At 33.9% G+C, this 24,734-nt stretch overlaps 1 protein-coding gene across 3 annotated transcripts in view; it reads right to left on the minus strand.

The window, feature by feature from the left end:
* Window positions 1-24,734, minus strand: part of LOC145256352 (kinesin-like protein KIF16B) — a 173,920-nt gene that overhangs the window by 81,116 nt on the left and 68,070 nt on the right. For all 3 annotated transcript variants that reach the window (XM_080115170.1, XM_080115169.1, XM_080115171.1), the window contains 10 exons: window positions 22,003-22,121; window positions 20,782-20,851; window positions 14,782-14,854; window positions 11,180-11,247; window positions 9,184-9,284; window positions 8,019-8,132; window positions 5,423-5,520; window positions 3,888-3,962; window positions 2,834-2,887; window positions 1,107-1,166 (listed from right to left, as the gene is read on the minus strand). In XM_080115170.1, the coding sequence (XP_079971296.1) occupies window positions 1,107-1,166; window positions 2,834-2,887; window positions 3,888-3,962; window positions 5,423-5,520; window positions 8,019-8,132; window positions 9,184-9,284; window positions 11,180-11,247; window positions 14,782-14,854; window positions 20,782-20,851; window positions 22,003-22,121 (832 nt within the window). The remainder of the gene's footprint in view (window positions 1-1,106; window positions 1,167-2,833; window positions 2,888-3,887; window positions 3,963-5,422; window positions 5,521-8,018; window positions 8,133-9,183; window positions 9,285-11,179; window positions 11,248-14,781; window positions 14,855-20,781; window positions 20,852-22,002; window positions 22,122-24,734) is intronic.

Raw genomic sequence — 24,734 nt, forward strand, 5'->3', positions numbered from 1 at the left:
ACTCACAGGTATTTACTCATAGCCAACAGGTCGCCCCATTTTCTGAGAGAACTTACTCGTCTACATAGGGTTGCAGTTAGGCAACTTGTGACTTTAATTATTTGTAGACCATTTTCATCTCCATAATTGTTGAAGATGAGGATAACAATCCACAAATAAATAAACAAATAAATTACTCATCTCAAAGGATTCCAATGAAAAATTATATATAACTTGTGACTTTTAATAAAAACAGCCAAAGGTGAAATGCTGGTTGAATGTTTTAATAAAAAAAAAAAATTAAAAAAAGAAAATTGACAGTCTGAATAGTGGAAGATTTTATACTAAGTAGTTGCACTTGAAATTTAGGGGTGAAGCAGTCATAAGTTTTGAAATTCTAGGTGTAGGAATTGAACCTTATACTTCTTGCCTAGACTCCACAACCCTGAGTGGAACAATACCTCTACTCGTCCCCTAGGTTGATTTTGTTCTACTGCATATCAACCCTTTTCGGGTTATTTAATGCCGAATCCAAAGATTCAGAAGAAAAATTTTTAATAAAATATATTTGTTGTTTTCAAATCAGTTTCTATTTAACCCATAGTTGGGACCCTAACAGGTACTACCACTCCGGGTCAGAGTGGACCTGGGAGCAATGGTAATTAAAGGGTGGCTCCACACTCCCCAAAGCCCGCAAGCTGGGGCCTCACCACTGGATATAGTTTAAGGTCATATCCAGGACCCATCCCCTAGGAGTCGCAGTTGAATGTTATGAAGTTGAACCACATACCCCCCTTACTCCTTAACCCTCGAGTGAAACAATACCTCTATTTACACTCCACAAGTGACAATATGCCTTGTTTGGGGTGAATGTAAGTAAAAAAAAAAAAAGAAAAAAAAAGCGTCACATGATACATATTCTGTACTGTACTGATATGCAGAAGTTTAAATGTAACGTAAACCAACATCTTGTTAATCTTTTCTAGGCATGTTCTCAAATAAATAGTAGCCTCTTATGTCCAAATGTTGAAATACCTTATTAAAAAAAAATGAAACAATGTGTCTACGTATTTTCCACTTCATCAGACGCCCCTAAAAAAAGAGACTCAATTGAAACGTATTCTTACCTCAAGAATACAAGCAGCTTCTCTCCACTTTCCTGTCCATTCATCTGTCAAGACTTTCACCTGAAAATAACAAATCAAATCTGACTGTAACAAAACCAAGACTAATGTAACAAAAATGTGTATAACGATATCAGCGGCATGTTACTGTGATCATCCTAAGAGAATTTAACATGTGTAGCTTCATTTGGTAGATTTTAATCTAATAGCAAAATAAACTTGTGTTTGTGCGCGTTCATTGTATAAGTTGTGATCCTTTGTCCACTGTTTTCATCTCATCATAGTCGATGCTTAATTTCGACACTGCAACGTCAATTATGTTATCTTAGTCACAAAAAGATTTTCCTTCAAGCAAAATCACAATTTCAATCTAATAAACCTGTATAAACTTGTGCTTGTGGGCATGATCGTCTGTTCTTTTCATCCTGATTCGGTGTTTGATTTCGACACTGCAGCCAGATTATGTCATCTTAGTAGCAAAAGGATTTTCCTTTAAAGAAAATCACAATTCTGAATTAAAACGTTTTGAGAAGTTAAAACGATATTTTGTTGCTTTATCGAATGAAACATTTGCAAAACAATTCTTTCGGTGCTTGTCCAGAATTCCCTCTATCTTATGAAAAAAACAAACTGATGTTTGATTTGTGACAAAATGAAAATATCATATTCAAAAAAGTATGTAAATTGATCAAGTAGTTTTATTTTTATAAAAATTAATGGGAATTCATAGGCATAACAAATCCAGCAAGTTTGAATTATGCCGAATTATCTCCCTTTGTTTTGCTTTTTTTTTTTTTTTTTTTTTAAAAGATAATCTTCAAAATGGTGGACACAATAACTGCTTTTCGGTTACTCAAAATTTTATTATTTAAAAATTAAACTACTTGATCAATTTATATGATTTTTGGAATATGATATTTTTGTTTTGTCACAGATACGTACAGCATACAAATTTTTATTTTTGTTTTTAATATAGGAAGAATTCTGAACAAGAACCATTCTTTCTAACTGAACACAAAACAACAGCCCTGTCAAGATGGGCCCTAAGGCCTATCTGTACAAGCTCAACAGAAAAACCAGAATCTCTCAGACAAGCAAAGTTTACAATTTGCTCTCAGCTGGAACAAATGAGAAATCGCCACTTTTTACGTTTTGCTCAGAAATTTATATAAAGACACCAAAATAGCAGTAGCGATTGAACTACACAGAAACCATTTCAGAATTATGAACTATTTAACCACTGGACATCAAATCTGACTGACCAGGGAGGTGCATTATCTGGGGTGGACATAACTTCTGTGTTATCCAAATTGGCTCAAATGAAACCTCCTTTGGTTCTTGTCCAGAGAAATATGCACGATATACATATCCAGGACAAAACAAAAATATCATATTCCAAAAATTAATTGATCATGTACTTTTATTTTTCAACTACTTGATCAATTTACATGATTTTTGGAATAGTTTGTTGAATCACGGTACGTACATCATACAAATTTTTCTTTATCTTTTTTTTTTTTTGTATATTCTGGTCAAGAGAGATAACTTTGATGTTCATTTTTTTTAATTTTTCATTTTTACCAAGAAATGTCACCGTCCTTCCACATACAGCAGTTGATATTTTCCAAATGGTCAGCCATCTGGTACTGACCAGGCTCAACATTGCTTAACTTCGATGATCTAACACATTTATAAAACACAAATAAATATATTGATAATAAAATTGTTACCCGAGCTTCATTTTCATGAAGTTTTTCTTGGACTTTAGGAGAGGTAAGATTATCCTGAAATAACAAAATAAAAAAAATGAAAAACAAATTATGAATAAAAAGAATATATTTATATATATATGACACGTTAAAAAAATAATTCCATGCGTTTATTTCATAAATAGGAAGCATCACAAAAATTCTGATGATGGTTTCAGAGAAATTCCAGCATCTCTAAAGTGGTTAAGTCTGTCTATTCTGCTTATATTTGAAACTAGCGGGGGCACCCGGTGTTGCCCAGGTGTTTGGAGGTGTAAAAGAAGAAAAAAAGTGTTAGTAGTCAGGTAGGCTTGAACCCGTGACGTGAAGGCGGAAAAAAAAGTAAAAGAAAGCGCAAACTTTTACCGCTACGCTATGATGCGAGAGGAAGTGAAAAGCGTTCAAATTTAGCGATGTCAATCAAAAAGTTGACTTGCAGTTAAGTGAATACGCATAAACGTTGGCTGAAGGCCAGTTCAGCTTTCCACGGTTTCATTTATTTGTTTCCCCACGAAAAAAGGGGGAGCTCTCAAATGAATAGCAATTGTCTGATATAAAGGGTTTTCTCCACATTGATCAAAACTGATAGTTTTTTTTTAAAATTTTTACTAATTTTAACGTGACACATAATTAAGTAATAGTGCTTTTCTTTTTACTAATTCTAACATAACACGTAATTAAGTAATAGTGTTTTTCTTTTTACTAATTCTAACATAACACGTAATTAAGTAATAGTGTTTTTCTTTTTACTAATTCTAACATAACACGTAATTAAGTAATAGTGTTTTTCTTTTTACTAATTCTAACATAACACGTAATTAAGTAATAGTGTTTTTCTTTTTACTAATTCTAACATAACACGTAATTAAGTAATAGTGTTTTTTTTTAATGCAAAAGCATTGTAATTAAAACCAGATTAGTTTTTGGAACATATTTGCAAATGTTAGATGAAAGTGAAATAAAATCCACTATGGAACAATACACTTCCTTGCAATGCGTGTAACAACAAAACAAAAAAAAAAATGAGTATACTTACAATGTTGCCTCCCAATAACGTACGAAGACGTACAATCTCAGCCCGGAGCTCGCGAATCAAACGAACGTTTGGATCCTGAAATAAAATAATTTTAACATTTATTAATTGATTACTCGTGCTTCCTTTGCACAGTTCTTATTTTTATCAATAAGAATATTTCGACATTTAACGAAAATAAATCTGCAATCTTATAGTGTATATATATTTTGTTTACAGAAAGTTTTTAAATGAGACAAGTCAGTGGTACCGTCGGTTTCAGGACCGTTTTAGATACCCATATGAAGCTCTCGTCAGCCAATACTCATCATGACTTGTCTCATCTAAAAACTTTCTGTAAACAAAAAAAATATATAAATATGCTCTTATTTTCGAATTTTCCTTATAATTGAGAACTCTGCTGGATTTCTTTTTCCCAAAAAACTAATTTATATATACACACACACGGGACATTCAATAAGTGATGGACCTGGCACTCTTCCAGTGGTCTGATCTAGCTGAAATTTTGCATGTGCAAGGATTTATATCTCTGAGTTATGTGTCAAATTACAGCTCTGAACTAATTGCGGTTTCCGATTTACAGTGGTTTGAACGGAGTCAGGTGTGAAATGAAGTTTTGAGTACCATGCAGTGATCTGGTGTTTGTATTTGAAAGGAAGCACATTACAGGAGACTTGATGAAATAAAAGAAATGCCCAGTAATGATGCCCCGTCATAAGACCTTGTAAAATGTTGGCATCGTGAATTCAAACATGGTCCCTTCTGCCACTGATGAAGCATTTGTCAGTCGAGTTGAGGCTGCCATTTTGGAACATCGGCGCATGACTATTTGCCAAATAGCCGAAGAGGTCAAAATTAGTACAAGGTCTGCAAAATCTTTCATTCATAACCTTTTGCATGTTCATAAGGTGTTTGGATTCCCAGGTTGCTAGCACCATTCCAGAAGTGAGAACGTGTCAAGTACTCGAGGATTAGCTTTTAGATGTGCCACAAAGAGAAGTCAAAGTTTTTCTAAAAAACTGATTCCACAAGATGAAACCTGGGTTAATTTTATGATTTACAGACCAAAGCCCAATCAATGCAGTGAAAGCATTTAGACTCACAACCTTCAAATAAGGCAAAGATGAAACCCTCTGCTGGCAAAGTTATGTTCACAATCTTCTGAAATTTAGACACGGTATTAATGACAGATTTCCTGGCAAAGAGTACCACAATTACGGGAATCTATTATGCTCTACTTTTGAGGAAATTAAGAGAATCTCTCAAAATCAAAAGGCAAGGCATGATCAGCAAAGGTAACCTCCCACTGCAAGACAACAATGCAGATGATAACATAAATGTTGACAGATCAGAATCACAGGCATGAACTGGAATAAATACATTGAACACATTACGAAGGCTGCTGCAAGGAAGGTGGGCTCTCTCTATCATGCTAGAAAATTGCTCACACCTGAGAGTATTCTGTACCTTCAAAATATTTAAGGATAAATGATTTATGAAGGAAGAAGAGGAAGGGTATAAAGTAGTTTTAGTCTTACCTCATTGACAGTCGGTCTGTTAATGATGTTTTTGGCTCGGTTGGCATAACGTAAGGTGCTAAGTGTCTCACCGTAATTAACGTCCGCGGGAGAGATTGCTAGAAAAAAAGTTTTATATTCAAATGTTAAGTCATAGGGAAAAATATTTTCTGTTGTGAAAAGTTTTGTCGCGTTTCAGTTTGAAAGAGTTTTCCTTAGTCTGTTGTGGTTCAGTTTGAAAGAGTTTTCGTTAGTCTGTCACGCTTCAGTTCAACATCATATTTTTGTTGGTCTGTTACATTTAATTTTAAAATAGCATTTAAATTTATCTGTCACTTTTTGGTTTGAAAGAATTTCATTGGTCTGTCATATTTCAGTTTGACATAGTAGTTTTGGTGGTTTGTCATGTTGAAATTTGAAATAGCATTTTCAGCATCAAACATAAAATATGAATAGATGCATCTTATTTGTTGATAATTATTAAAATAATGGTTATATAGTTGTTTCTTGTTTTACTTGAAAGTCACCACTTATACGGGCCTGAAGGCCACTCAAGGATAAGGGTTAAAGTTGCCATTTGTATGAAGACTGATAATGAGAAGTTAAAAAAATGCATGATAAGTTGAAAATTGTAAATCAATTTCATAAATACCATATATATCTTGTACATAAAGTAAAGTGAGTTTCCCCTATTTCATTAACTGGAATAGCTTAATAAACAAGAAAAAAATATATAAACTGTCTTGCCATTCATTTTTGTCCTAAATTGGTTTGCTTTGTAAAGCATATTTAATTTTTAATCACATTAATTTATTCCATTACTAGAAGATGTACCCGGTACTACCTGGTTTTAACCATAACATTAAATTCCTTTAAAAAACGTTAAATTCCTTTAAATAACGTTAAATTCCTTTAAAAAACGTTAAATTCCTTTAAATAACGTTAAATTCCTTTAAATAACGTTAAATTCCTTTAAATAACGTTAAATTCCTTTAAATAACGTTAAATTCCTTTAAATAACGTTAAATTCCTTTAAATAACGTTAAATTCCTTTAAATAACGTTAAATTCCTTTAAATAACGTTAAATTCCTTTAAATAACGTTAAATTCCTTTAAATAACGTTAAATTCCTTTAAATAACGTTAAATTCCTTTAAATAACGTTAAATTCCTTTAAAAAACGTTAAATTCCTTTAAATAACGTTAAATTCCTTAAAAAAAAAAAAAAAAAATCTGAGACATGTGCATGCGAGTATTGTTTTTTCTAAACAGTTCACTTCTAGTAAGTAAAAAAAAACTTGAGGCGAGATTGAAACCAAAACTTAAAGACAGCGAGTTGAGTCCAATAACCATTAGGCCAGCTTGACACAATCGTTAGGTGTTTTCAAACCTACTTATTCTTAACATAAGTAATCTGGCATGTGAATGAGTCACGTATGCACAGTCACAAAACAGTTGACAAATGGATAAAAATGCGATGACCTCCAAGTACTAATTTTTCAATTTAAACCCTTTAGCAACCCTTTTTACCGGATGAAAACCGATTAAAAAGTTTTCCACATGTCTGAATATCCTGTATACCAAATTTCAAGTCTGTAGAAAAAAAAATTTATAGAGTATATAAGTTGAGAGTTGTCCTCCCACATTCTCACTTTTATAGATATATGGATTTTGTCCAGGTTGACATTTGTGTTTTCTTTTGTTTTATTACAAGAAAGTTGACATAGATTATACCCTCTCATCAACATGTACTATTACACCAGGCTAATTTACTTAGTAAAATGCATAATTTCCCTTTTTTTAATAACTAATGTTATGGATGCACATTATAGTAATAATCTTTCACATTTTTAACATTTACACATTACTTACAAATAGTTTTAAAAAGGTTCACATCTAATTATTTAATTTAGAGCAAACACCAAATGTATATTTATTAGTCATAATTTTTCATCAATAAACTTTGTAGAAATTAAAGATAATAGATCAACAGAAAAGAACATTTTTACCTATGTACCCATCCGTACATTGCATTGAAGGGAGAAACTTGAATGCTTACTAGATATAACTCTCGGGTGTCTTTGGTAAAAAAGGTCATAAATAATGAGGCACTCGTAAAAATCTGAATAAAAGCATAAACAAATACTAGCAGGCCAGCATCCAGGATAAAAAGCTCCCCCCCCCCAACCCATTTATATACCAGGTGAGACGAGGTAACTAATGATGTAACCCTTCCTATCTCTGGAAGTGGCATGCCAGCCATGACAGAGGCCAATCATCAAACCTTCACGAAAAAGGTCCTGACCCCCATCTCCATGTAACCGAGACGCTGACTTTCAATCTTTCCTTTTGGCAAATTTTTCGTGCATGTATGATTTATCCCAAAATTTTAGTATTGAATTATGTGCTGATTAGCAAAATTTATAGAATACATATAAATTTCATTTTGCTAAATAAGTTTCCTCTGAGGATGTGAGCCATTCATTCAAACTCCATGGAATAAAGGATTTTTATTTTCCTTGTCAAAAAATAAATTGTTATAAAATTTAATTAACAGAATTTAAACCCAATTGTCTTTTTATATTTATATAAAGTGAAAGAAAGAATGGTTTACTCACTGGCCACCATGATAGTCCGAGCATTTCCTCCAAGACTGTCTTTGAGTAACCAAGTCAGAACCGAATCTCGATAGGGAATGAAGGTACTCTTGCCTCGCTTTTCAGGAATCTCAGCTACAAAAAAAATTATGTTTGTGAATTTTTTTAGATCAAAACAATAATCATATAATGTTTGACAAATGAATGTTTTACGGCATATCAACCCTTTTTTATGCTGAAACTATACATACTAAAGACGTAGGCTTGTAAGAATCAACACGATATGTTGTTGGCACTGGCTGCCCCTTATTTATAGGGAGGACTTGTGATAATTACTGGCGAGAATTAACAACCTAAGTTACATGAAAAATCACTCGTGATCCAACAGCACCAACAAAAAAAAATCCTTTTTAAGCAAGTCTTCAAATCGATCCTGTTAAAGGAGCGAGAGTCTATACAACATTTTAACAATTATAAAAAAAAAAATTCTTAACCATAACAAATAGCATCCTGCCTGAAAACTCATCGTTCAAACTCTTCAGTGTAACATTCGCAGGTAACCTGAATTGGGAACAAATACATTGAGGACATTGCCAAGGCTGCTGCACAGAAGATAAACTCTTCCTACCATGAAAGAAAATTACTCACACCTGAGCATATTGTTGGAATGATGGACGTACCACAAGTCTCATTCTTAAATAAAATCCTAAAAAGAATCTCAAATTTAATAGACCCCGCACTATCAGCCAAGCTCCAACATCTGTCATAGCATCGCATTGTTGCATCCCTATGCCTTTTTTTTACAAGTATTTTAATGGAATGTGCTCTGATGAACTCATAGTACTTGTGCCTCTTCAACTTACATACTTTTGACTAACTTGACAAGCAGCAAAATTTCACCCCTTTACTGTAGAGGTCCCTAGATGTTGGAAAGCCTTTTTCTCTAATTGTTTCTTTCCTTAGACTGCTAAACTTTGGAATCTCCTATGTGTTTCCTGCTTCTCTTACTGTACTGATATGCAGAAGTTTAAATGTAATGTGAATAGACATCTTACAGTAGCCTCTCATGATCAAGTGGTAACATATGCCTCGTTTGGGGGTGAAAAAGAATACAAAAATAAAATATAAAAATCCCGACGTTTATAAATCATTTCAACGGAAGAAATCTTAAGCAGTCACAACTTACCAAGGACAGATATGACATTGCCGAGCGTCACCAGAGACTTATTGATGCTGGCACCTTCTTTAAGACGTTGTCCTGAGGCCCCAGTGGCATCTGCACGTTCACTACAAAAATAAATTCACAAAGAATGAGTAAAATCATTTTCAAATCGTATTCCACATCTAATTTTAATAAGGTTTCTTTAACTAAATGCCTTAAAAATTGGTACAAACCTGATTTTATGCAGTCTGTAGTGTCAGGTGGCAGACAAAAACAAATATGAACAAAAAAAAAACATTAAAAGAGAAACTACTGCTTCTATATATATGCTGACAATTTTGTGAAGTAACGAGATTTCCCATCGCCTCATATGCAAATGAGATGTGGCCAGTTTGAATAATAATCATGTTATTCAGAGACTAAGTCAATTCGAATTTTGGAATAGCAAACTTTGACAGGAGTGCGTTGGATTTTGTAGTGTCTCTATTCCTGCAAATAACCATAAATTGTTTTTCTCATAAAAGTGATACCTCATTCACTAATATACTTATTTTCAAAGATAATATTTCTTGGGTGGTCCGACTCTGGACAGATATTTTTCAGTTCTCTATTTCCCACCCCCTCTTCCTCTGGTCAAGCATTTTACAATTGCACCGTTCGGCATTCGCATGTACTCGTAAAACATGCTGCACATGTTCACATGAGTGAAAGAGTATCCGTTTTGGAAAAAACTTTTTTCTCAAAGAAGGAGACTTGTAAAACCGCCATCTCTATTTGTTAAAAAAATATATACTTAACTTTACTTATATATAAAAGGCATTTTGTGTGTGTGAGAGTTTGTTCCCCATGAACTCTCAAACGGCTGGTATGATTTGTATGAAATATCACAAATATTCTTTGTATGTCTGGGAGTCTTCTTAAATAGGTTTTGTATTGGAATACCTCTGATTTAAATTTAATTTAACTAGGGCAAAGTAAAAAAAGGAAAAAAGTAAAAAAAAGGAAAAAAGTAAAAAAAAGGAAAAAAGAAAAAAAGGAAAAAAAAAAAAGGAAAAAAGAAAAAAAAGGAAAAAAGAAAAAAAAGGAAAAAAGAAAAAAAAAGGAAAAAAGAAAAAAAAAGGAAAAAAGAAAAAAAAGGAAAGAAAAAAAGGAAAAAAGAAAAAAAAGAAAAAAAAAGAAAAGAAAAAAAAAGGAAAAAAGAAAAAAAAGGAAAAAAGAAAAAAAAAGGAAAGAAAAAAAAGGAAAGAAAAAAAAGGAAAAAGAAAAAAGGAAAAAGAAAAAAGGAAAAAGAAAAAAGGAAAAAGAAAAAAGGAAAAAGAAAAAAGGAAAAAGAAAAAAGGAAAAAAAAGGAAAAAAAGGAAAAAAGAAAAAAGGAAAAGAAAAAGGAAAAAAGAAAAAAGACAAAGAAAAAAAAAAAAAGGAAAAGGAAAAGGAAAAAAGAAAAAAAGAAAAAACAAAAACAAAGAAAAAACAAAAAGAAAAAAAAGAAAAAAGAAAAAAAAAAAAAGAAAAAGGAGAAAGGAAAAAAGAAAAAGGAGAAAGGAAAAAAGGAGAAAGGAAAAAAGAAAAAGGAGAAAGGAAAAAAGGAGAAAGGAAAAAAGAAAAAGGAAAAAAGAAAAAGGAGAAAGGAAAAAAGGAGAAAGGAAAAAAGGAGAAAGGAAAAAAGGAGAAAGGAAAAAAGGAGAAAGGAAAAAAGGAGAAAGGAAAAAAGGAGAAAGGAAAAAAGGAGAAAGGAAAAAAGGAGAAAGGAAAAAAGGAGAAAGGAAAAAAGGAGAAAGGAAAAAAGGAGAAAGGAAAAAAGGAGAAAGGAAAAAAGGAGAAAGGAAAAAAGGAGAAAGGAAAAAAGGAGAAAGGAAAAAAGGAGAAAGGAAAAAGGAAAAAAGGAGAAAGGAAAAAAGGAGAAAGGAAAAAAGGAGAAAGGAAAAAAGGAGAAAGGAAAAAAGGAGAAAGGAAAAAAGGAGAAAGGAAAAAAGAAAAAGGAGAAAAAAGAAGAAGGAAAAAAAAAAGAAAAAAGACCAACCTTCCAGCCAAATCAACCAAATGAATCTTGCTGTGAATTTCACTCGGCATGTCTTTCACAAATTTTGCCTGAAAAATAAAATGCCAGTCAATAAATAGAAGCTATATATAAAAAAAAATAAAATGCCAGTCAATAAATAGAAGCTATATATAAAAAAGGTAAAATGGGTGCGAGCGTTTGTGTACGTCTGCAAAAGGCCTTTTGCATCGGAGGTCTTGTGTTAGATTCCGAAAGAAGTTTTTGCATATTTCCAAGATCGTAATATCTCAGATTCACAAACAGACACCGTCTCTATCTTTTTTATGATAGAGTTAAAAAAATTTCCCACTGTGCCGTCTTTTTTGTATAATAAAGCAAAACTATTCAAATGCAAAAGACAGAAAGCGGGAAGCTTGGCCTTCGGGCCGGGATGGTGCTGCATCTCACTTAACTTAATTGATCCATACTGAGACAATTACTACTTTTACTACTTTTTTTTTTGAATACTGCCAGAGTGCCCTCTTTTTAGGGGGAGCTGGTCCCCCCCCCTTACATTAAAAACAACCTTGTGTCTAATTTGCTTTCGTGGGGAAGTAAAAAAATATCACAACAGAAAGTGGGAAGCTTTCCTGGTCCCTGGCCAGGTTTACAAGCAGCATTTTGGGAAGCTTAACTGGTCTCCGGCTAGGTTTAAAAGCAACGTTCATTTCTGCGTATGCATGGCGACTCCTATGATTCTTAACTACCAACTTATTGAATTCACTTCCTCTTTGGCCTAAGACTGTGGGGGGTTAAAAAGTTGGGGCTAGCTGATTACATATGAAAAGAAAAAGGAACACACTTCCCTTTATGGAATGAGGTCAAAATAATTGACAGGGATGCAAGATGGAGAGTTAGACGATTTAAAGAAGCTGCACATATGCTAAAAAAAGAAAAATTACTAAGCAGACCAAGCATAGATATCAGCAGTATATGGGAACTTGTAATTATAAAGAAAAACGAAAATTGTACAACCTCTTCTAAAATTTTAACTGTAAAAGGAAGATAATCCTCTGTCAAACTTTATTATAGTTAACCTCCCTTTCTCAACCAAATTTTTGCACACATATGAAACTACGGTAAAAAAACAAAACAAAACAAAAAACAACTCCTAGAATACAAAATTATATACGGAGCCAGTAACTTTTCTCCTTTCTTTTCCAAGATGGCAACCAACATACCTGACAAAGATCAGAGGCTACAAATAACACTCAAGATGAGAACAATAGTTCGATCAAAACATGTAATACATACACCAGTCATAATTATTATCTTGATTACAAACAGAACGCATTAGTTCAAGTTCTATCCAGATTTTAATTTTCTGGAAATTTAATTGGAATGTCTAATGAAAAAAAATATTTTTGAAATTTTATCTTTCCTGCTTTCTGACAATCTAAAAGCAATGAGTTTATATTCAATCTTAATTTGCTTTCAGAGCTTACAAAAATTTTCATCTATTGGCAATATCACATACTCATCCAAATGAGTTCTGGTTTTTAAAGAAATTCAAAGACCCCTCTGAAAATATGGGTCAAAAGTAAGATACCCTTTTTTAAATATAAGAATATCTGTAAACTGATTTGTTCAAAATATAAATGTTCACTTACTTTTTTTTTTTTAATGTTTAAACGTTTCTCGAGAAATAACGAATATTTAATGTAAAATATTTTTTTTTAAAGATAATAAAGTAAAATAAATTGAATTTATGTTTAAATGATAGAAAAGGAAATAAATGGATGTTATTCGCTGAGTTTTCAGGTTAAGTAAAGCAATATAATTTGGTGGGGTTTTCAAATCAACACTATTTACTTGGGTGAGTAAATATGTGAAATTGTCATGGAAATAGAAAAAGGCTGTGAATGAACTGACAAAAATATGCTGGATAATATTATCACAAAATTAATTCTATTGAGATGTGATCCATTCAGCAAGTTTGAGCAACTGTTGCATTATCCCCCCTTTTTTTTTTTTTTAATTTTTTTCAACATGGCAGTTGAGACAATCATTCATAAAATTTGATTTTCTTATTTAAAACTACTTGATCAATTTACGTGATGTATTTTCATTTTGACATGGGTCCATATATCATACGGATTTTTCTTTATTTTTATTTTATAATATAAGGGGAATTCTGGACAAGAACCCCAGTCAAAACAAAAGTCAGCCATTTGCAGTTCTTTTAGTTCAATCAACAGAGACAGGCATTAGCTGTGGTATGAATTAGTCAATTAGAATAAAAATAAAACAAAATCTGAAGATTTAAAATAAACCAATCACCAATATTGCTGAAGGAAATGGGTGAGGGACATGATCTAAGATATGGGGTTATTTTGTTAGATTTTTTAAAGTCAAAACCATTTGACATGATACTTGGTTCGGACCAGCCTATTTTTTTGCTTTTGCTACTGGCACGAATATTTTCTGAAAATATTTATTCCGACTAAGAAAACTACTATCAGAAGCGGAAGAAGAAAAAGGAAAAAAAAGGGGAAAGAAAAGAAAAATAAGAAAATCACAGACAAATTACAACTGAAAGCATTACATATACAAATCTAATACTTAAAATTTTCGTGCTTATGAAGTATAAGATTTTGAATAGATACATTTTAGGTAAAAACACTGTATTTATGTGACAGGGTTAAAATTAGTAAAAATTTAAAAAAATTATTACAAGTAAAAATAAAATTTATTCAATTATAGAGTTTTATTATGTTTTAATGTTGAAAGCTTCTTTAAAATCCAGGGCAGGTAACTGTAGTCTATAATTTTTGGAACTTGTACAGTTTATTCAAGACATTAAAAAATGAAAATATCGAAAAAAAGGTCATATTGTACGTATTCATTATGGAACAAAGTTCTCCGAAAAAAAAATTCACTTAATTTCATCAATTTTTTTTCTTTTACAGCGAAAAAACAATTTATTATGATACTGAGCAAAAGGTTCGATTTTTAGGAAAAAAAGCTAGTAATAAAGATGGGAGGGAGTGTCGGCGCTTTAACTGGAGTTATCTCCCCGTGGCGTGTTCAACAAATTCCATAATGGCTGACTTCAACGCGCTCTTTTAAGAATGTGCTTTTCTGCTGTAAAATAGAAAAACTACTCGATCAAATTAAATGAAATTTTTTTCCTGGAGATCTTCAGTTCAAAATGGATGCGTACAATATAACCTATTTTTGGTATTTTTATTTTTTAATGTCTTGATTAAACTGTACAAGTACCTAATTTTTATAATAATTATCTCCCTTGCTTTTAATTAAAATCTACCATTTTAAAATAGAAAATGCCAGACTGCTATGTTTTTTGTTTTTTTTTTTAAAATAGTTTTAGTAAATCTTCTAGTGTACATTTTTTCGTAATTTTTTGTATTTTGATTAATTTCAACATGACACTTAAGTATATAATAGTGTTTTTACTTGAACCGCATTTTTTGAAATCTCATACTGCACAAGCACTGATTTTCCCATACGTTTCAACAAAGGAACCTTAAAATTTCTTAAAGTTTTTTTTGTGGAGTACTAAAAAACAAAAATATTCAAAAATATTAAAAAAAAAAAAAAAAAAAAAAAAAAAAATGCCTAACCTGAGTGAAAAGAATAGTAAATATGGCATGGGACCTGCTGCTCACGTCATTCATATTTGTGGCGGCTGTTGTCCTAAGAAAAAAAAAAAAAAAAATGGAATTAGACAAATTATATTAATATAATTAGTTTCATTACAGACATTCATTGCTTAAAAAAAATTATAAGTCAACATGAATTGGAACAAATAGATTGAGGACATTGTCAAGGCTGCTGCAAAGAAGGTGTGTTCTCTCTAACATGCAAGTAAAAGTTACACACACCAAAGAATATCCTAAATCTTCTCAAAGCCACAATTCACCCATGCATGGAGTATTATTGGGATGATGTACGTACCATTAGTTTATCACAGTTAGATAGGGCTCAAATATAATAGATCCCACACTGTCAGCTGTTCCAACCTCTGTCCCATCACCAGTGTTGCATCCCTGTATTTGTTTTATAAGTACTTCAATAGAATGTGCTCTGATAATCTTGTAGCACGTGCTCTTCTTAACATGCATACTCTCAATCTGTCAAGCAGCAAAATCCCACCTCTTCACTGTTGAGGTTTCTAGATGCTAAAAAGTCTTTTACTCTAATAATTTCTTCTCTCGAAATGCTAGACTTTGGAATTCCTAACTTCCCCTGTTTGCTGCTTCGTTGACTGTATTAACCTGTGGAAGTTTATATGTAATACAAACATCTTGTCACTCAACTCCCCACACAGTCCTATGTAAGCATGGTTCCAACTAGTAACCTTTTATATTCCGAGTGGCAATATGTCTTGTTTGGAGACGAACAAGAGTAAAAACAAAAAACAAAACATCTGTTCAACTTCACCATACCCTTGGAAACTGCAGACAGAAGAAAAGAGCAATTTGAGTATCAGACCACCAAAACATTATGGATGCCAATAAGACAGAAAATTTGCTTCAGCAATAATGGAGATTCTGTATCTGCCTTTTTGTAAGACGCACTATCAACCAAGCTCCCATCCCTGTCCCATCACTGCAATGTTGCATCCCTCTGCCTGTTTTACAAGTATTTTAATGGAATGTACCCTGATGAACTCATGGTACTTGCGCCCCCTAAATGTAAATACTCTCGACTAACCCGACAAGCAGCAAAATACCACCCCTTCACTGTTTAGGTCCCAAGATACCGAAAAAAACTTTCTTCCCTCAGGCTGCTTGACCTTGGACTTCCCTTCTTTTCATGGTTCCATGATTGTATTAACAGAATTTTAAATGTAATGTGAAAAGACATCTCACTGATCAACGCCCCACTTAGTTCTCTGTAAGCATGGTTTCAAATAGTAGCCCTTAATATTTCAAGTGGCAATATTTCTTGGGGGGGGGGGGGGTGAACAAGAGTAAAAAAAAAAAAGTATCTGTTTTAACTTCACCTTAACTTTGGGAACCGCAGACAGTAGATACAAAAAGCAGTTGAAAAAAGACCCTCAAGATTGCCCAACCTTGGAGTTGGCAGCACGCTAAGAATCAAGAGTCAACGTCTGTATTTTAACGTTACGTCAGCATTTTTTCTTCCTTAACAAAAGCATTACTGTTACTCTCCTCCCTCAACACCACTTAAAAAGTCTCTCGCTGCCACATGTCCATCTAACCTGACACGCGTTTATCTTTCCTCCACCACCAGCCCATTTTCACTTTCATTTTACACATCAATCTCCTTTGGCACCGACTTTTTTTTTTCAACCACGTGGTGTCTTTTTTTTTTTTCTTTAGACGCATGCCAGAGTACACTTGCCAATTTGCATATGTGTTCAAATGCTGCTCCTGCTGCCAATACAATCACTTACCATCCATCCTTCGATTGCTGCTGATATTTTCATACGCGCTCATTTGTTACAAGATGACATAACTTGTTCTTATTGTTGCTCGATAGTCATCTTAATGTCTCATCCTCTCCATCTTTAGATAAAAAGTTGAGATCACAATGATAAGGATCTGTACGGAAAGAATTGTCCTGCCTCCCCAAGTTATACTTGAGCTTTAAAAACAATATATGGTGGCAACATTTTTTTTTAAAATAAAGAAAAAAAAATGATTCTACTTCTATTGTTCAAGGTTAACCCTGCGTTAGTCTCATGGGGTGTTTTGTCACCCCATTTTGCTTAAGCGCTCATAATTCCTAGTTGGCAACTTATTTCTTTTGCTCCTTCCCAGTACTGATCATTTGACTGTCGATTTTGTCCAGATTTAGAGCTTGATTCTATCACTGCTTTAAGTGCTAATTATTGTCTTGGTCAGTGTTGCAACAGAATAATTCTCTGTCCAAATAAAACCAGTTTAAAACAAGGAACAATGTTTTATTTTGAGAGATGTCACAATGATTGACAGACTTACAAATCAGAATGCAAAGTCCAACCAAACACAAATAGGCTGTTTGTCCCCCTAAGAATAATAATAATAATGATAATAATAATGATGATAATAATGATAATAATAATAATGATAATAATAGCCTGTTTTTGTTTTATCGTTATTTCTATGGCAAGTGCTCGTCTGAGCTCCAATCTCTAGTCCCCCATCGCCAATCTTTCACGATAAACACCCATCTAGCTGAAACCACTGTCAATAATTTTCCCCACTCTTTATCTGTGCCTAAATCAAAACGTAGATTCCACGAACAAAGCTTCTTTCTTAGAAGTGCACGCCTGTGGAACTCTCTTCCGTTTGTTTCCCATCTGACTACAACTTGGATGTCTTCAAGTCCAATAGTAACAAATTCCTGATGAACTGCCCCCTTAAGTAAGATACTTTATCAAATCTCCAATACTAACGATTACTATGACACTATCCCATTGATTACTGTACACGCAATAACCCTTATCCCTGAGTGGCTTACGGGCCTTGATAAGTGGTGACCTCCATGTAAAAAAAAAAAAAAAAAAATTCCCTCTTCTGCTGGAATATATATATATATATATATATATCACTTGGACCACAGAGAGATCACTCAAGATTATCAGCTGTTAATCTATGAACATAAAAACTGGCTGACCATGATGTCCATTTAATACGAACATAAATTTTGGAAAATCTTAAGTTTTTCATAATCAGCATGGAACCTTGTATCCAAGAAAACACTGTTTCAAAGGTTAGCCCATTTCTTGGGTGGCATCTCTTAGCTAAATATTTCTTCCAATGCAGACCTGTCATCCGTATGCATGACAACAATGCAACTTACTAAACATGAAACGGCATTGCAGATGTTCACGTTCAGTTGAGCGAGAGATAGTTTGAAAATGATTTTCTGTTCATGTTCCAACTTTTCAATGTTGATCCTACTTAGCATAGACGTTGATCTTATCAATATGGTGGACTCCTTCAGTCATCTTGGGGATACGAGGTGCCTTCAATGTTTCCAGACTTTTTTTTCGTATGATCACTTTTATTGATTGTACACACATGAAACTCTAGTCCTCTTCGAAGTAATCTCCTCCAGCTGTAATGCACTTGTACCATTCCAACAACTTCTGAAAGGCCCTGTGGAAGTCCTCTTGTGTGAGCGTGTCAGTGACCTTCGTCACAGACTCTTTCATCTCCTCGATTGTCTCATAATGACAGTTTTTAAGGTTTTCATTGAGTTTAGGGAATAACCAAAAAAGTCACAGGGAGCAATGTCTGCACTATAGGAAGGGTGAGGAACTGTCTTGATGCTTATCTTGAGCAAATATTCTGCGACAAGGATGGAGTTGTGGACTGGTGCATTTGTGCAAATCTTCCGCATCTTCATTTCTTTGTGAATAATTGTGTGTACAGTTTCCACACTGATATCAAACTGCAATTATTTTCTCTATAGACACACGACGGTCTTTATTCATGAAATTCTTTATCTGATCAATCAACTCTAATGTTCTTACTCCTCCTACACATCTCATCATCCCTCACAGACTCCCTGCCTTCCTTGAATCTCTTATGCCACTCAAAAACTGATGCTCGATTCATGCAAGATGGTCCAAAAGCAGTCTAAAGCATTCCATACATTTCTGTGGCATGTTTTCCAAGTTTAAAACAGAATTTTATTGCATACCGTTCTTCTAAAGTGTCTTCATATCCAGATTGCATTTTTGAAATTCACCAGCTGTGACAATCAGGCTGTAGTAGGGTGTATTCCAATTCCTGCTGTAGCTGTTCATTTGAACTTGAAATTATAGAAATTAGTCATCTCACAGTATGTATAGCAATGACATAGTAAATTTTCAAGCGTCTACGACAAAAAAGTCTGGAAACTTATTGAAGGCACCTTGTATTTTGAATGCTAGAAGTGGTTGTGAATTCATCAGATACAATTAGATAAGTCTACAAACTGTTACGTTAGGAGTTATTCCTATCACTTTATTAGGTGTTTGATGCTGTATGGCGGCGAGTGTAGAACCCTCACTCAACCATCTTCAGCATAACAACAGACCAATGATCGGCTGAATATGCAATGTTGGATCAGATCAGACCACACATATCACCTGATATTCCGCTGGTGAAATTGAATATTTCAAATCTTGATAAACTATTGATGACCAATTGGCTACATTTGTTTAGCCATGTTGGGAGGAGTGACTCTGGATGAGAAAATGCAGAGGTGGTAGATGGGAGGATTGTGGGATAACAAGAAAATTTGGATGCAAGTTATCAACATGGATCTTATATAAGAATAATTTGTATTATTTGTATTCTTCAGACTACTGTTTTCATCTTGAGTGTCATTTTTATATTTTGATGAGCAATCTGGAAGCTTAACTCATTGTTTGAAGGGAGGTAATTATTTTATTAAAGTAGTTGCAGAAAAGTTTTTTTTTTCTTACAATTACTCAAACTTTTTGTTTAAGAAAAATTTCAATATTGTCGCATTTTATATTTTTTGATATTAATGTTATAAAAAAAACTTTGTTACATACATTAAAGTACATTACATAAATACATTAAAAATCATTTTTTCTTACAATCAAGTACTTTATACACTTTGCAAGCACTTAATAAACTTCAGTTCTAAATTACACTTTTCTGGAGGTTAAAGGTTTAATCCGGAGTTCGAGCGGCACTCAAAAATACAATTGTGAATTACTTAGAACCTCTACCCAGTCATGGGTGAATTAAATAAAATTTGAAATTCTGTCCAGATTCACGAGTCCGACAGAAATCTTCCTAAGTTCAACAGGATACACCTGAAGAAGGTCGGAGGCTACATTGGCCAAAACGTTGAGAGAATAACAAGATGCGAACAGTCCAAATAATGCAGATGAATCCTAGACAATGAATTTTTTTTTTTTTTTTTTTTTTTACACAGTGGTCACCACTTATCAAGGCCTGGAAGCCACTCAGGGATAAGGGTTATTGCAAGTACAGTATGTTAGTGTGGAGATTTGATGAAGTGTTTACTTAAGGGGGCGGTTCATTAGGAATTTGTTAACGTTGGACTTGAAGACATCCGAGTTGTAGTCAGGTGGGAAGCAGGCAGATGGAACAGAGTTCCACAGGCGTGCAGTTCTAAGAAAGAAGCTTTGTTCATGGAATCCACGTTTTGATTTAGGCACAGATAAAGAGTGGGGGAAATTTTTCACAGTGGATTCAGCTAGACGGGTGTTTTTCGTGAAAGATGAGGGGGGACCAGAGATTGGAGTTCAGACGAGCACTTGCCATGGAAATAACAATAAAACAAGGCTTGCAACGTCTCTTTTGTGGGAGAGAGGTTGCAGGGTAGAGAAAAGGGCATCCCCCACTAAGCCACGAAGTCTATTTTGTACTCTGTCAAGGCAGGATAGAATTTGATTAGAACAATCTTCAAAACCAATAAAATGGATGATGACGATAATTCAATTTGCAAATGTTTCTATTTGAAATGAAGTATTGCTGACTAACGGACGGGTGGATCTATGCATAAAGATGCAAGTGTCTAAAATGAAAATCCGATTCTGGATCAAAATGTTTCTTAACACAAAGACATGATAGGGTTGAAAAAAAAACAAAAAAAAAAAACAAAAAAGAAAATGGAATACTTACCGATTTGAATTTCCACAATCCATTAGATCTTTAATGTCTTCGTAACTGCTTACAAAATGTTTCGATAGATCTGAAAATTCAAAGAGAAAAAAATACGCTTAACTTTTTTTTGTTTTATGGCACATCAACCATTTTTGGATGATTTGACGGCAAACCACAACAACTGTAAGAAAGGAGTCATTAAACATTTTCTAATGGAGTTCGTACCTTTCATTACTAAGGAGAGCAGGTTCATAACTTTACTGACAATAAATCAGACTGGATTTGAATTTGGCAAAGTCATTTTCATGGGTGACAGGCAACTTTACCAAGACCACCAAGTCATAAGATGAAGACTTGAGTTTCACAAAAATATTTACGACAGAAGATAACTATAGACTGAGGAAGCATACGGAAAATACAATAAGTAAACCCAAAAACTTAAGATACAAATAACAGGGTTAGGTAGAACGAATATATTGTACAAAAAAAGTAAATACAAAGAAAGGTTGTCGATATTTCTGACTGTTAGACAGTCCGTAGTCTCGCGCTAGGTTGCAATATTTTCCTCCCATGAGAGTATTAACCTCATGGTTTATATAATGGTTAGCCAAGTCCATTATAAGTGAATGTGTCCCCATAACACCCTCTCATACTTTTTTTTGTTGGATACCTCCTTCAAGTGTAGCTGTGCACGTAATTATGAAGCAAGGTTTGCACAAACTCTAACCACACCTCTCCTGAATTGGCATCGACGAGTCCAGTGGCTCAGAAAAGTGCTAGATGGCTTGAAACAATGCCGATATATGCAGAGAGCACATACACCCATTTTAGTACTGACCAAGCTGAACGTTGCTTAACTTCATTAGCGTTAGAGTGTGTATGCTTATGACCATGTGTGTGCTTATGACCATGTGTGTGCAGGAGTTGAAACGTGTATTATGAGCTTTCCTAAAATCAGAGAGAGTTAAGAGAAGCTGGTGAAATGTTGATGTCAGCTCTGTCATGCGTTTTGACTCAAGTTGGTTATTGAAGAAAAGATATTTTCATGCACTTGAAGTCGATCAAAAAGGCAAATTTTATAAATTCAGAGAAATGCATTTGGCTGGTTGGCTCAAAACATTTTTGTTTCTTTTACTTTTAAACTCAGGTGAATGCATACACAGAGACATGGATGCAGAAATAATTTTAATCATTTTTATTTTCGGCACTGAAGAGTAAACTTGTCCGCTAGTGACTCACCTTGAACATAAGGCCCTTCTTTCGGGTGTTCACGTACCCGCAGTGTGTGCATGGCTTTACTCCCACCTGGAGATTTCTGTAGTAAATCACGGACTTTTTCATTGTAAATTTCCAAGTAGCTTAAAAATAAGATAAAAAGCACAAATAATTAAAATTGATTCACACAAAAAACAAACACACAAAAAAAAATACGACAAACATATGAACAATTGCAAATGCTAAAATAATTTCTAAAATTTAAAATTAAATGTTTTTACATTTTTTAATTTAAGTTCAAAAATAAAAATTTAAAAAATCACTGCAAAGGATTATAAAAATGCAAGACATTTATATACTTTGTCTGTCAAGTCCAAAATAGTTGAGCAGAGGTTTAGTTTCCACAAATTTTAGCAAATAACAAACGGAATCCTAAACAGATGTGTGACATCTATCCCAACCATCATCAACGGACTTGACATAATTTCATCTAACAAAGCCAAACTCTTTGCATCAAACTTCAGCCTTTGTTATCAGGATCGCCGGATTTCCTCCCAGGACTGAAAACATAACATTCATGTATCCGTGACGTTGCCAAACTTAGCAAAAATTTGATTTCAGTAAAGCAACTGTGCCTGACAGCATTCCAATAATAGTTGTGCAAATAAGCGTCAACCAAAAATTAGTCCCCTTTCTTGCAAAGTTGTTTAAACACTGTCATAAAAAGAGAAAGGCTACCAAACACCTTGGAAAACTTTGTTAGTCTTCTCTGTATTTAACAATACTGGAGATCGATCATCTGCCTCTCAGTACAGACTAATCAGTCTCCTGTGTGTCACAAACAAGTTGCTCAAATCTGCTTTCATATAAAATATATATCCAATTTTACAGTGATGAGGGTTGATTGATTCGTTGTTTTTGTTTTACGGCATATCAACCCTTTTCAGGTTATTTAATGGCGAATCCAAAGATTTTGAAGAAAAATTTTTTAATAGAATATATTTGTTGTTTTCAAGTCTGTTTCTATTTAACTCATAGTTGGGACCCTAACAGGTACTACCACTCCGGGTCAGAGTGGACCTGGGAGCAATGGCAATTAAAGGGTGGTTCCACACTCCCCAATGCCCGCAAGCTGAGGCCTCACCATCGGATATAGTTTAAGGTCATATCCAGGACCACAGTGATGAGGGATTCAACCATCGGTCGATTTAGCCATATCATCAAAAATGATATGACACAGAAGCTCACTTCCGGTTTATTCCCTTACTAGAGGAGGTACCCGGCATTGCTCGGGTGTTGTGAGGTGTATCGCGCTGGAGTGGGGGGGGGGAGAGAATCAAAAGGAAAATAAAGAATAAGCGAACGAAAAAAAAAATGGCATAAATAACCCTGGTTAAATATTAAAATTTAAAAAATCGACAAAAAAGAAAAAGAAAAAAAAAGTCTGATATGTCGGCGCGAATCCTTATCCTTGAGTGGCCTCTGAGCCTTGATAATGTGGTGATGCCTATGTAAAAAAAAACAAAAAAAACCTTAAGATAATGACGCTGTTACTATAACCACTGTCCTATGATCGATGTTGAATACCAGTGGCAAGTGAAGTGTATGTTCAGGACGACTGGAAACAAATGCCAAGATAAGCAGAGAGCACATACAGTGCCTAGTATTCCCAAATGGTCACCCAGCTGGTACTAGCCAGACTCAATGTTGCATAATTTCAGTGATCTGTGAGATATATATATATAAAAACTTTAAAAAAGAGTTAAAAACATATTTAATCTGAAAAGGAAACACTTGATAAGTGGACAGTCCTTAATCCGCAGAGTTTCGAAGAAATACTTTCCTTCTCATCAGAGGGTAGGAATTAGCAAAATGCGGGATCAGATTTTGCATACAAAAGTATTTGATGAAACTACAAGTCAAAGATCTTACTTGATAACAGAAAGTGAAGCAGAGGGAATATGGTGAAGAAAAAGGTGATTATACGTGAATGGATAGTCTGGTGAAAGGTAAATAATCCAATGACGGTAAAATTTTTTTTATATATATATATATATATATATATATATATATATATGTATGAGTGTTTACTACAAATGTCTACCACCATCGCTTTTATAGGCACTCAATTCTCGTGTTAATTGCAGCTGTCCTTGAAAAAAGATGCTAGCCTATAGAATCAAGGGTGAGTATAGATTTGAATCTTCTGACCACAACTAATTATCATTCCCTACACTGATGATTGTACAAGCACGAAACACCAGCGTGTGTAGGTATCAAATAATTGCTAATATTTATATAAAATATGTAATCTTTTTAAATTAGCAATTATTTCATGAGAGATAGAAATATAGTTGGTTGTCTTTCATGCAAGTCTTAGCTATGAGGCCCTGTCGGTGGGGCATTAGAATACACCGACTGCCTCCCTGCAGAGGGTAAAAGTCCCTCAATGGGGGTCCTGGATATGACCTTAAACTATATCCAGTGGTGAGGCCCCAGCTTGCGGGCTTTGGGGAGTGTGGAGCCACCCTTTAATTACCATTGCTCCCAGGTCCACTCTGACCCGGAGTGGTAGTACCTGTTAGGGTTCCAACTATGGGTTAAATAGAAACGACTTGAAAACAACAAATATATTCTATTAAAAAATTTTTCTTCAAAATCTTTGGATTCGGCATTAAATAACCCGAAAAGGGTTGATATGCCGTAAAACAAAAACAACTAACCAACCAACTTAGCTATGAAAAATAGATGCATAT

Source organism: Euprymna scolopes, chromosome 32, assembly GCF_053919585.1.
Source record: "Euprymna scolopes isolate OS-2025 chromosome 32, ASM5391958v1, whole genome shotgun sequence".
Taxonomy (NCBI): Eukaryota; Metazoa; Mollusca; class Cephalopoda; order Sepiida; family Sepiolidae; genus Euprymna; species Euprymna scolopes.